Source organism: Zootoca vivipara, chromosome 6, assembly GCF_965207765.1.
Source record: "Zootoca vivipara chromosome 6, rZooViv2.hap1.1, whole genome shotgun sequence".
Lineage (NCBI taxonomy): Eukaryota > Metazoa > Chordata > Lepidosauria > Squamata > Lacertidae > Zootoca > Zootoca vivipara.
The window spans coordinates 4,622,400-4,635,826 of NC_142589.1; the positions used below are offsets into that span (position 1 = coordinate 4,622,400).

Here is a 13,427-nt window from a genome sequence, read left to right on the forward strand (position 1 = left end):
GAACTCCTTGGAGGAAAAGGTGGCATATACAGGAAATATAATAAGTAAAGCAGGCAGCTAGGTTCTATGGAGGCAAGCTTCAAACCAAGGGCAAAAGGCGGATCGCTGCTCTTTTTCAGGGCCGAGACAAACATCTCTGTTATGCGTGCTATCAAGTGGGTAGGAAAGAGTCAACGATTAAAGGGAGAGGAGAATTTTAATGGCTTCAGCCAGCTGCAGCCCCACCCTGGCTGCTTCTGCTGATCACCTGGCATTCTGCTTGTAAAACCCAATCTGGGAGTCTCCCAGGGCTGCAGCTGGTCTTACCCGAAAGTCTGGAACCTGAAAGTGCTTCTCAGAAGGCTGGACCTGATCTCTTGCCTTCCGTCACCACCACCCAGCAGGGTGTTTGCAACGGGGCTGTCCCTCGCCTTTGCCTCCGGACCTCAGTCCTCTCTTAGGGATTTCGGGGTTTCAATCAGCCGTTCCAAAAATTTGCCCCCAGTGCCCCCTGCCTTATAAAAAGCATTATTCAGAACAGCAGCTTGCACGGAAGATAATAATGTGATGACATTTAAAACATTAACAATCAACTGCACATTTCTTTGGAAACTCAATTCAAACCGCTTCGTTTAATTAGTTCAGCAGTATTGAGGAACTTGATCTAGACTAGGGCTGCCAGCGTTTCAAGGTCTGGTGGACATTTGTTCCTCCGGCACCAGGGCTGGCCCATCATTGAACAGCTGCCTCATGTGCCACAGTCCAAGGGGCATCCCTGGCCAGTGCCAGAGAAGCGAGGAGAAGGGGCTATAGGGGCTTCTGGGTTCCAGAGAGATCTCACAGGGTTCTGAGGAGATCCCGGTGTGCTCACAGGGTGGCCCCTCAGGTGGTATAGAGCAGTGTTTCTCAACCTTTTTTGGGCCACGGCACACTTGTTCTGTGAAAAAAATCACGCGGCACACCACCATTAAAAAAGTTAAAAAATTTAACTCTGTGCTGCCCTATATTGACTATATAATTATGACTGTAAGAAACACTTGCCAATTGCTGTGTTGGTTGCAATCTCCTGTAATAAGGCTTCACAAGCCGCTGATTTCTCTGCCAGCACGTGCTCCTCGCCGAAGAGGCCGCTCACTCCCTGACAGAGTGACAGTTTGGATGCTGGCTGGACAAAAGAGGCAGATCTTCTCTTTGCACCTATGGAGTCCCTGTGCGATTTTTATGCGTTACAAAATGCATCGTTTCATTTCCACGTGGCTCCGCTCCTCCCGTCGAACCCGGCTGGGCCGTCCCGAGGTTGCGGTGCATGTTGGGATACTGGGGGTTCTGCTGCTTTTTCCTCTCTGGGGGGTCTGGGCTGAGGTTGCGGCTGCAGAGATGGTGAGTAGGGGAGGGGGAGCGCTCGGCGGCTTTCGATTGGGTGCGGAAGACCATAGACAACTAAGTCAAAGGGACGCTCGAGGAGGAACCATAGAGATAAAAGAGAGAGCGGAGAGTGGTGGTGGTGCAGGCGGGGCAGGCAGGCGGGTTATGACAGGAATCGCCGCCATCTTGTGAAGGGCGCGCTCAAACGCAGCCATGCTGAGAAGGTTCTCCGCACATAGGTAGGGTAGTTCTGCAAATTGCCCTTCTCGTCGCCGCACGTCGCGGCACACCAGGCAGCGTCTCGCGACACAGTAGTGTGCCGCGGAACAGCGGTTGAGAAACGCTGGTATAGAGGGACGGGTTGGCCCTGTCCAGCGACCCCCTGCTACTGCCCCCTTGCCTCTTAGCACACCCACACAGGTAACCCCAACACCCGCTTTGGGAGGCACTGATTTAAATCAATACCTTCATTTGACACCTCTCAAAGGTTTGGAGTGAATCAACAAGGACATAAACTGAGCCCTGAAGCAGGATCAGGGCCAAAGACCTATTGAGCCTGGCATCCAGTGTCCCGTGAGGGTCTAACCTGATGCTCCACCAGGAAGCCCATAAAGGGGGAGAGAGAGCAAGAGCCCTCCCCAGCTGCTGTCACCACCACAACCACCACCACCACCGCAGAAACTGGCACTCCTTTGCGGCCAAAGAATGGCCATAAAATGCCTCCTGGCCATTTCCAGAGAGCCGCAGCCATATAAAGCCTCTTTAAAAGGCATCCCTAACCCCACCCTCAACTCTTAAGCTCTCTTTCGGGTGTGTGTGTGTGTCTTTCTGCTGCCTTGGAGCAGTCAAGCCTATGCCTGCCTCCACTTAGAAGCATAGGATTGTAGAGCTGGAAGGGACCCCGAGGGTCATCTAGTCCAACCCCCTGAAATACAATAATTGCAGCTACCGGTAATTCTCCCCAGACACCTTCCCTTCCTGTGGCCGTCAGGCATCCATGGAACAGGGACAGTTTGGGGGCAAAGGGAGACGGGGACTAGCCATTTGGAAATGGTCAGGGCTCCATCCCCTTTCTCGGAATTGCTCTGCTCTTTAATTTCTTTGCCAGGATTTTCCCAAATGGAACCCCAAATGGAACCAGCGTGGAGTATGTCCCACAAGCCTGGGCAAAGGAGAAAGGCTTGATTTTAGTTAGGGCTCCCCCAGGACGCCATTCCAGAAATTGTCATCACTGCTAAGCTGAGAAGATGCGATGCAATTATAGGGGGTGGGGAGATTGCGGGGAGAAGAAGAAGAGTTTGGATTTGATATCCCGCTTTATCACTACCCAAAGGAGTCTCAAAGCGGCTAACATTCTCCTTTCCCTTCCTCCCCCACAACAGACACCCTGTGAGGTGGGTGGGGCTGAGAGACTTCAAAGAAGTGTGATGAGCCCAAGGTCACCCAGCAGCTACATGTGGAGGAGCGGAGATGCGAACCCGGTTCCCCAGATTACGAGTCTACCGCTCTTAACCACTACACCACACGGGCTCCCTGGAGGGCGCTGGCTGACTCCAGAGCTGCTTTCAGATTAGGTTTGCCAACTGACCAGACAAAAACACAAATCCTGCTCTTCTTCTCCCGTGCCTTTTAGCAGTTCCTTGATGCGCAGAAATCAGTGCGTGGCGCTTTTCATGACAGATCGCCCGGAGGTCAACAGGCTCACCTGCCAATATCTGCGCATCCAGCAGCTGTGAAATGCACAGGCCAGTTGGAAATTTGCCAACCCTGATCCAGATTAATTTTCCAGACATCCAAGTTGTATGCCCCAGATTTTGTGTGTGTCTTGGGTAGGCTTAGAATCTACCAGCTGCACTATAATGGGCATTGCCTGCCTATAATATATTGTGGCTGCATTTATCTTTGAGAGGGATAAACTCAGTAACCCCTCTGATGAGATTATATATATATTGTATACACGCACATATATAATGCAGCCGTCTATCTCTTGTGCTTGTGCTTCTGCCCACCCACCCTAACGCTCTAGAAAGAGAAGATTTCGTTTTGTACAATTGGACTTTGAATTGACAACTGCAGCCTGTACTAGAACAGCAGTCTTCTGCAGGCACTGCTGTTCTAGTACATCTGTATCTCTTGGGATTAACAGAACGCCATGTGAAGACTGGGGAAGGCACAAAGGGCATCTGTGCCAGACAGAATGTCCGTCCCAAGAGCTTTGATGGTGCCGAGCTCTCCGGTCCTTGGCAGAGACCCCCTCACACAGAAGTTTATTTCCAGAAAAAAAGAACGCCTGCTGCGTCTCCCTCCTACTGTGCTGGAAACAAGACCACCAACCAGATAAGGAGGCTGCAATGCTAATCTCTTGGCTCTTTTGCATAATATGCAGAGTGAATTTGACTGTGTGAAAAGGAATCGAGCTCTGCACGTGCTCAGGGGCACTTTCAGATATCTCCTGCAGGGTTTACACAGAGTGGAGCCATGACTTGGTGCCACCTATCATGAAGAGAAGGTTAAGGGGTGATATGATAGCCATGTTCAAATATATGAAAGGATGTCATATGGAGGAGGGAGAAAGATTGTTTTCTGCTGCTCCAGAGAAGCAGACACGGAGCAATGGATTCAAACTTCAAGAAAGAAGATTCCACCTCAACATTAGGAAGAACTTCCTGACAGTAAGAGCTGTTTGGCAGTGGAATTTGCTACCAAGGAGTGTGGTGGAGTCTCCTTCTTTGGAGGTCTTTAAGCAGAGGCTTGACAGGCATATGTCAAGAATGCTTTGATGGTGTTTCCTGCTTGGCAGGGGGTTGGACTGGATGGCCCTTGTGGTCTCTTCCAACTCTATGATTCTATGATTCTATGAATTAAGCCCTGTGCTCACATCTTGCCCATTGGCTGGTGCTGCCTACCAGTTGCAAAGGATCTTTTGTCTGATCCAGCTGGGCTTTTCTGATGTTCTTTTCATCTTATGAAGACTTTGTAGGATTTCCCTTTTAGAAGGCCAGGGGCTCCCTCTCTTCTGCTCTGTTTCCTTGGACTCTGCAGAGTAGTGGGGTGTGTTTTATGCAACAAATGTCTCCGGGTGTCTTGGGCTGGGGCATGTTTTGGGGCTAGGACACAACCAGGTGGAATGAGGAGGCCAGCAGACCAAACAGCTGCTGTTGGTTTAAATTGTGTTATTCAATGTCTATTTTGGTGCATATTTTATTTTCTATTTTTAAAATGTTTAATCTGCTTTTAATATGGAGTTTTTGCATTCCAAGCCAGGCTTTAATTCTTGTTTTTCACAATACACAGATCTGGAATGAATGGCAACAATTTTTATTTCTCCTGACCTTTATAAAGAGCATTCTGCAGTGGCTTTGCGGAAAGGCTGGCTATAGCTAAATGAAAACAAGCCTAGTGAAGTTCCTCTTTATTGAACCAAGTGGAGAATATTATTATTATTTTGACACAAACAACGTAATCTGATTGGGATCCTTTAGCCAGGAGGACCCTGGTAATGCACCCATCTTGAGAGTAGCCAAGTCACCAGGGGGGGAAATGGCCCTGCATGCGGCTGTCCCTTGAAGAGCTGATTAATGGTCAGAACTCAACAGACCAATTTTTTCACAGCATGGTAGTCACCTGCTAATAATGTCTGCAGACCACACTGCTGCTGTAAAGAGTACAGGAGCAGTTGGCCTAAAAACATTGGCAATCTTAAATTTGGTGGGCCTGCTTTGCTTAACTTCAGTGACCCTTGTCAAATTAAATGGGGATCTGGAAAAGTTGAGGACTGAAGCTTTTTATCCTTGTCCCTTCTCCTTTTCCTGAGAAGAGAATAAATAATAATTCCTATTGCTTTTATTGACCTTTCATCCAAAACTGCCCGGAGGAGAATTTCTGCAATGCTTGCAGATTTGTTGCCACCCTCTCAATGCAGCTGGTACGCAGGATGAGACCCTACCTGCCCGCGGACTGTCTCGCCAGAGTGGTGCATGCTCTAGTTATCTCCCACCTGGACTACTGCAACGCGCTCTACGTGGGGCTACCTTTGAAGGTGACCTGGAAACTGCAACTAATCCAGAATGCAGCAGCTAGAGTGGTGACTGGGAGCGGCCGCCGAGACCATATAACACAGGTCTTGAAAGACCTACATTGGCTCCCAGTACGTTTCCGAGCACAATTCAAAGTGTTGGTGCTGACCTTCAAAGCCCTAAACAGCCTCGGCCCAGTATTCCTGAAGGAGCACCTCCACCCTCATTGTTCAGCCCGGACACTGAGGTCCAGCTCCGAGGGCCTTCTGGCAGTTCCCTCGCTCGCTGTGAGAAACCAAGTTACAGGGAACCAGGCAGAGGGCCTTCCTGGTAGTGGCGCCTGCCCTGTGGAATGCCCTCCCATCAGATGTCAAAGAGATAAATAATTACTGGTACCTGACATTTAGAAGACATCTGAAGGCAGCCCTGTTTAGGGAAGTTTTTAGTGACTGATGTTTTAATGTATTTTTAATCTTTGTTGGAAGCTGCCCAGAGTGGCTAGGGAAAACTAGCCATATGGGCAGCAAATAAATAAATAAAATCCCTTCACGGGCATTGGGCCTTACAAGAATGAACAAATGATCTGAGTCCCATGAACTTGGTGCAGAGGATGGATAGGGCCGGATGTTTCAGAAACAGCAGCAGGTAGGAAACAGGGCAATTACAATGTGGTCCATCCCTTGTTATTCATTCTCATCTTCCCACAATCCGCACTTTGGAGAACACCTTGAGGAATGAGGTTGCATGCCGGAACTATCTTGATGAATAATGACTGATGGGCTTCTGTTTCTCAAGGACATGTTTTGACAAGAATTGTACTGTACTTTGTTTCCTGTGATGGAGCCTAAGAGGGAGAATTCTTGGTGCATGTCATTAGTGACAGTTCCAAAAGCTGGTTGCGAGAAACCACAACAGTAAAACAGGCACATAGCACCGTTTCAGTGGTAGAGATCAACAATCTATGCTGACATTCTGTGTGTTCACGGACACCTGGAAGGACAGATAATCTCTGAGACTACAGGAATATAATTATTGTTTATATACTGCTGCAATGAAGCCAGGCCATTAGGAGTGAGGTGACCTCCCGACCTCATGTTGTGCTCGTCTACTTACAAGTAAGTCTGCCATCTCCAACAGTGGCAGCTTTTGTTTCCTTGCATCAACATGATATAGGGATGAAGTGAGGTTGCAGTGAACCAGGCAGAGGGCCTTATCGGTAGTGGCTCCCGCCATGTGGAACGCCCTTCCATCAGATGTCAAGGAAATAAAAAACTATCCGACTTTTAGAAGACATCTGAAGGCATCCCTGTTTAGGGAAGTTTTTAATGTTTGAAGTTTTTGTTCTGTTTTTAACGTTCTGTTGAAAGCTGCCCAGAGTGGCTGGGTTTAAATGTGGTGGGGTATGTATGTATGTATGTATGTATGTATGTATGTATGTATGTATGTATGTATAAATAAAATTATTTATTGAAGTTTACTGCTTGCCCCATCTTGAGGACTCTGGCGAGACAGCAAGATCACAAAATTCCATAGAAACAAAATAAAATTTAGTCAGAATAAATGCTGTTGTTGTTTTTTCCTAAGCTCTCTACATAATTTGTATTTACAACATTTTTATGCTACCCTGGATTGTGGTAGCTCAAGTGTCCTTTAAGACCAGATTCCTGAGTCAAATTCCACCAGTACCAAGACTTGTGGGCCAGGAGAGGGGAAGAGAGAGAGACTGAGAATTGAATTAGTAAATCTGATTTGACATTCTATTTTTCTCACTGAGAAATACTATATTTTGCGTAAAATATTTCTGGCTCAGATGCAGAACAGCCTTCTGTTGTAAACTTACCCAGCAAAAATGTCCAAGAAAAAGGTAGTAGGCAGGTTTGCCAGGCAGCCACAGCAGACACCGTTCATGTAGGATAATATCCTGCCTGCTGGAGTTCATGGTGGGATTCATATAAGATTATACAAGAAAAAGGAGCCACTTTGATAATATACACCAGAATAATTATTCCTTTGATTTTAGGAGGGTGCAGCTGTTTGTGGTCAGTGAATCACAACCCTCATGAACTCCTTACTACTTAATTACTAGCTTTTGTTCTTTAATTTAAACAAAGAAATTGACATATGTTAATGAGTTGGATGAACATCCCCCACCCCCTGTTCGTACAGATACTCTGTACATCCTGGGGGAAAGAATACACAATCCTAGAAACTGGGCTTTTAGTGTTGTAGCTCCAGACTTCTGGAATGAGTGAAATTAGACTAATGCCTAGCGTCTTGATATTTAGGTGGCCACTGAAGATGTTTTTGTTGGTTTCCCCTGATCCATCCATCTTATAGAATTTTAATTGTAGAAAACGTTTTATCGTTTAACAGTAGAAATAGTTTTGTTGTTTTTAGAGCTTAATCTTCACGTCATTTTATTTTATTCTGCGCCTTTGATAGCTTCAGGCAGTGTAGTGGTTTATAAATCTGCAAAATAAATGAATAAGCAGCAGCTAAAGGAACTACCTTATGTCATTGATCGCCGATAAGCAGTCGTTAACAGCCATCAACAGGTTTACCACTCCTATCAGCCCATCACCCATTCCCACCCTCCCCCACCCTCTGAATATACATAAGGGTCTGGTGGATTCTGTTTCAGTGTATCTGACGAAGTGTGCATGTACACGAAAGCTCATACCAAAATAAAAACTTAGTTGGTCTTTAAGGTGCTACTGAAGGAATTTTTTTATTTTATGTCATTGATGAAATAACTCGGCAGATGCCAGGCTGATCTCTTTTATGCTGGTGGCAGCTGTCATGATAGTGCGGCTGCTGACTTGCGACAGACACAGCACCTCTGCAAACAGGCAGCATCCTTGCATACCTCACTGCCACTCACCAGTCACAACACCCTGCATTGAGGTGCCCACATCACCCATGCACAGAGGCACAAAAATCAATGCAGAGGGGGCCAAGCAACACCATGACGTCCCCCAACCCAGCCCACACTGTCTCCATGCATGATGAAGCTGCCTGAGTCCTCTGGGACCCCACCCCCCAGCACCAGGCGATACACCCAGACAGTTCTGTGTTGGGCTGAAAAAAGTGCAAGAGCACAAACTTATTCATCACCTTCCCTGCTCTCAGTGCTACCTTTGGCCTTTACACAAGCAGCTGCTGGGAGCTTTTGTCTTAGTGGATTCTTAATCATGACCTAGATTCCCCTCCTAAGTCCAGGTTCTCCCCACCACCTTAGGCCAGAGCCAGCTGAACTGGGCTCATTAAGGCCAACCTTTTCCAGAGGTGTGTGTGTTTGTAGACCAGTGATGGGCAACCTTTTGAGCTTGGTGGGTCAAAATTCGCCAAAAAACCGAGCGTAACTCGGATGGTGTGTCACTTCGAGAAAAAACACCATTATTTTGCAATATTTATAGTTTAAATAACAAAAATGTATAATTGTAATATATAATTGTATTTAATAAACCAAAAACTAATTATTTAACCAAACCAAACCAAACCAAAAACCCCTTATTTATCACAAAGTGCGCAGAGTTGTTGAGCTTTTTGGGGGGGAGCTGCTGGCCAAAGTTTTGGAGGTTTTTTTGGGGGGTGCAAAAGTTGCTTTGCTTTTGGGGGGATGCCCCAAAGCTGCTGCGCTTTTTTTTGGGGGGGGGAAGAGAACAGAAATAAATGATGAATAATATACTCACTGGAACTAACACACAGCACTGACATAGTCTGCCAAAGCGCAAAAAAAAACCCCAGCACAGAACGGGTTAAAAACGAACGCTGTTACACCCAATCATAGTCTGCCAAAACAGCACAGAAAGGGTTTAAAAACCAATCTCTGGCTACCAGCAACAACAACAACAGCGGAGACAAGCTGTAGCGTGAGGAGGAGCGGGAGAACAAATGGGGGGGGGGAGAAACAACAGCGTGAATGGACCAATGGGGCGCGTGCCAGCAGTGAGGGCTCTGCGTGTCACGTTTGACACACGTGTCAAAGGTTCACCATCACTGGTGTAGACCTTTGGCCACTAGGAGGTTGGGGTTGCCTGGCATTTCGTCACTGTAACCAAAGACCATTAGGACCTGGGGATGATGGAGGCCTTGCACTGTTTTCATGTTCACAGAACCCTTTCCTTCGGTAAATAATGAATGTGAGAATTTGTCCGTGCTGCAGGGGGCGAGGGTGGGCACTGCTCTCAATGACACCAAGATGGAGAGAATGGGCACAGGAAGACAACCCCCCTCCCGTCTCATAATACCGTACTACGAGCCAGGAACACTCAAGGAAGCAGACTGCAGTAGATGGCTTCAGGGTGGACTAGATGGACTTCTTAAGTGGAGCCTGCCGGGTCGAGGCAAGGAGTGCTCGTCTAGTCCAGCATCCTGTTCTCACAGATGCCTCAACAGGTAACCTGCAAGCAGGCCTCCAGCATCCAAGAGCGCTCTCTCCTCCTGCAGTTTCCAGAAACTGGGATTCAGAAGCACTGTGGAGGCAGAGCCGAGCCATGGCTAGCTGCCACCAGGAGCCCTCTTCTCCACACAGTGCTGCTTCACTTATTAACTTTGGATATTGTGAGAGAGGTGGCAGACCCCAGCTTTTGTAAAGGCGGTGTGTGCGTTTTAAGGGCTAGACAAGTCTATGCAGGAGGTGAGGAACGCAGGAATCTGCATTGTACCTCAGTATTGCCCCCACTGGCTGGCAGAGGCTTCCTGGCAGTGGCTCCACGTGAAAGGCAGGTCGGCCACATAACGTAGCACCAGACATTAAAATCTGTGCGCAGACGGCCCTTATTTAAAGTATCCCCTTCAACCCATTAAAAACAGACAACAGCGAAGTATTATGAAAAAAGTGTACTTCACTCATTTAAATAACTATAATTCAGCGTATTAAGGAAGAAATAACTGGCAATCAAATATAAACACTTTACGCAAATCAAATTAATTTAACCACACAATAAATTAATACATTAAATATTAACTTTCAGTGCAACATATACAGAAGGAACAAGTGTACCGCTGACTAAAAATAATCTTCAGGTTGGTTATAACAGTAAACGTACTTACAAAAACAGAGAGGGGAAGTGTTAACAATATAACCAGAAGTCAACACACAATCAGGAAGGGGGTGTCTAGTTCATTTATCAAATGTGTGTCTGATGTGAAAAATTGGCACAGTTCGTCCATTTTTATTCTTTAAGAAACATACATACTGATCCTGCTTCCGGCCAAGTATCCAAATTGAAACAGAAACTCAGGTGGGATCAGGTCACAACAGCTCAGGTTAAAAGGCCATCTCTAATTTCAGAAAAGCATTGCAGGGTACAATTGCAGAGAAACGTACAAGCCAGCTCGTTTATTCAGACTGCAAGTCACTTTTCTGCCTATTCCTTCTCCCACTGAACAAAAGGAGCACAGGGTCACATTCTGCAAAAGGTACTTAAAAACACTGCTTTCACAGGGTTGACAAGCCACAAATTGCAGCACAAATAAGAGCAAAGTCCTGGGACTGGGACTCCGAGGGTTTTTTAGGCCCAAAGGGGGACTTGGGGTAAAGGTATCCCTTGAAGAAGGTCTAAGATACCAGGAGTCCTTACGGCAGCCATTTGCAAGCTGGTGCCCTCCAGATGTTTGGGTCTGCACCTCCCCTAGCTGTACGGTGCTGGGAAGGAGGAGGGGAGATGTGGTCCAAACATCTGGAGGGCGCCAGCTTGGGAAAGACTGCCTTTCGATGGGGAAAAGCCCACCCAAGTGAATTGCTTTTCCTTAATTCTGTGGCAATCGAGTGACCCTGACTCAAACAGGCTGGAATAATGCCCAGTTTAATAAATCAGCACTGGCGAGGAAAGGCGTTTAGGGACAATATTTTTTTAAAAAAACCTCATTTTTCCTTGAAGAGATCAGCTCTTCTCCTCAGGACAGTCAAAGAAATATTTGTGCTGAATGACAAATAAAAAGGGATCGGACCCTTTAAAAGTAGCACAGAATGTCGTAAACTTTGGAACTAAAACTAACCTGCCTATAACTATTTCTTGGAAGGTACCTATCAGATTGGCTCTGGCAGCGATCAGGGTCAACAGGGATTTTAGACAACATGCTCAAGGATGGGGAATGGAATGGAAATAATGGAAACCATTAGCAATTTCACAGAAGAGGTTTCAACTTGCATCTTAAATTTCAATTATTCTGCCTACGCAGAAAGAACAGAATGGCTTTTGAGTGATTTTTAAAAAAGAATTTCCATATACAGTACAGTATATTCCTGCCCCCTCATTAGGAACTCTGCATTAGAAGCTGTCCTCTGAGGGTCCCAATTCTTGCTTTTATCGATTCGGCTTACAGAAGAGAGGTTTCGGCAGAATGCGGACCTCCCAAATGGTGAACATCAACTTTGAGCCAAACAGCCCCCTTCCCAACACACCTTCGGCTGCACACTCGCTCAGCAACAAGCTACACCCCTCACACTCAAGAGGCCAGCCCTCTTCCTGCAGAACAAGTATTGGGACATGGAAGCCCTTCCACAAATCACCTGTCTTGGGAAACATGCATTAGAATTGTCAGATAAAAGATGCACAACAAGCCCAGCTGATCCCATGGAATGTTTCCAGACACACAAGCATCTGTTGAAACACTCCAGTCTCTCCTTACATTGTCCTGTTAAGGCAGCCTAAAAATCCCTTCCCACTTAGAACCACAATGGGATGACTTTTAAGAATCCATCCAAAAGTGATTCTTATCTATTTCAGTGAGCTGGGCTTTTTTCAATTAGGTGCTAAAAACAATAACCGAAGAAGCATCCTCCCCAATATCTCTTGCCTTGGAATCCACACATTTTTTTAGGGGCTCTGCTTTTCATTCTTTGGGGAAATGCGGCAGAGCAGTCGGCTGTTGTTGTTTTGATCCAGTTACACAGAACAGGGGTGGGGGTGAAAAAGAACTTTCTAATTTGGAGGCACAATGATAATGAAAGCTGGAAATGTGAGCTATTTTGCTGTCCTTCGGCTCAAAGATGTTGCTTTTCTAAATCCAGATATTCAAAATACAGAAAACGCTGAGGGCTGGTAGAGACAAGTGATCACTTTGGAAAATTCATCTGGATGTTTCTGGATACAAAAAGATGTTTTTTTCAAGGAGTGGGACTTGCAGTTGAACCCAGCGGACCTTCTTCTCAATTGGAGAATTTGGCTATCTCAAAATCACGAATGTAGCTCATCACTTCTTTGGAGTCAGATTCTGTATTGAGTGCAGGATCCTAAGACTCGAGTCCATGTTCCATGAAGTCTCAAGCAAGGAGGAAGATTTTTGGGAAACAAAGTTACCCCCACCTGAACTGTACACAATTCTTTCCTGGTATTAGACACCCATTCCATGTGCATTTCTCATAGCAACGTAAACATGAAGCCGTCCAATGTGCACTTTTTAAAAAAATGACTAGCCTGTAATTTTCCTACTCTTTATTTTACTATGTGAAGTCTTTTGAGATTCCTTGGTTATCCATAAGCTTCCATGTATGGATTGACCTGGTGTGTGGCGTCATGTGTCTCCACATAGCAAGTTCTGGAAGCACAATGCATGAATGGAGGATGCAGACAAGAAGCCAAATGTTGCAGGGAGTCTGCTTGCCAATACTGTTCTGTCCCCAGGAAGCACCTGTGTCCATCTTAAGTGTCCCTCTGGAATATTGTAGGCCTCCTGTAGGATGCTTAAGTGGTCCCTTCTACACACAGCAGTCAGAATCCCAGCAGACCCCCGTCTCCATCAGACAACTGTGAAAACAGGCATCAAAATAGTTTAAGGATAAAGGCTTCACTCTGACTAGGCTGCAGCAAAGCTACGGTATAATACAATTGCATCTTGCATGCAACTAGCTTGCATGAATGAGCCTCACACAATTGAAATTGGGCAAATTAATAGCATGCAAGGCAGACACCTTAAAAGCTCTTTCGTGCTAGATTTTCCAGGTGTGGAAAGAGCTTTTAAGCTCTCCACCCTGCTTAATGGGTTCTGGGATGCTCACACAAGATATCGCAGGAACTTGGACAGCCCTTGTGGGAGCATCTCAAAACCCGCATGCTGAGT

At 46.3% G+C, this 13,427-nt stretch overlaps 1 protein-coding gene across 1 annotated transcript in view; it reads right to left on the reverse strand.

Moving 5' to 3' along the window:
* Positions 1-10,187: 10,187 nt before the first annotated feature.
* The window catches only part of TGFA (transforming growth factor alpha), a 49,774-nt gene continuing 46,534 nt past the window's right edge, over positions 10,188-13,427 (reverse strand). The window contains exon 6 of the mRNA XM_035119954.3: positions 10,188-13,114. Coding sequence (XP_034975845.3) covers positions 13,107-13,114 — 8 coding nt within the window. The 3' untranslated portion in view covers positions 10,188-13,106. The remainder of the gene's footprint in view (positions 13,115-13,427) is intronic.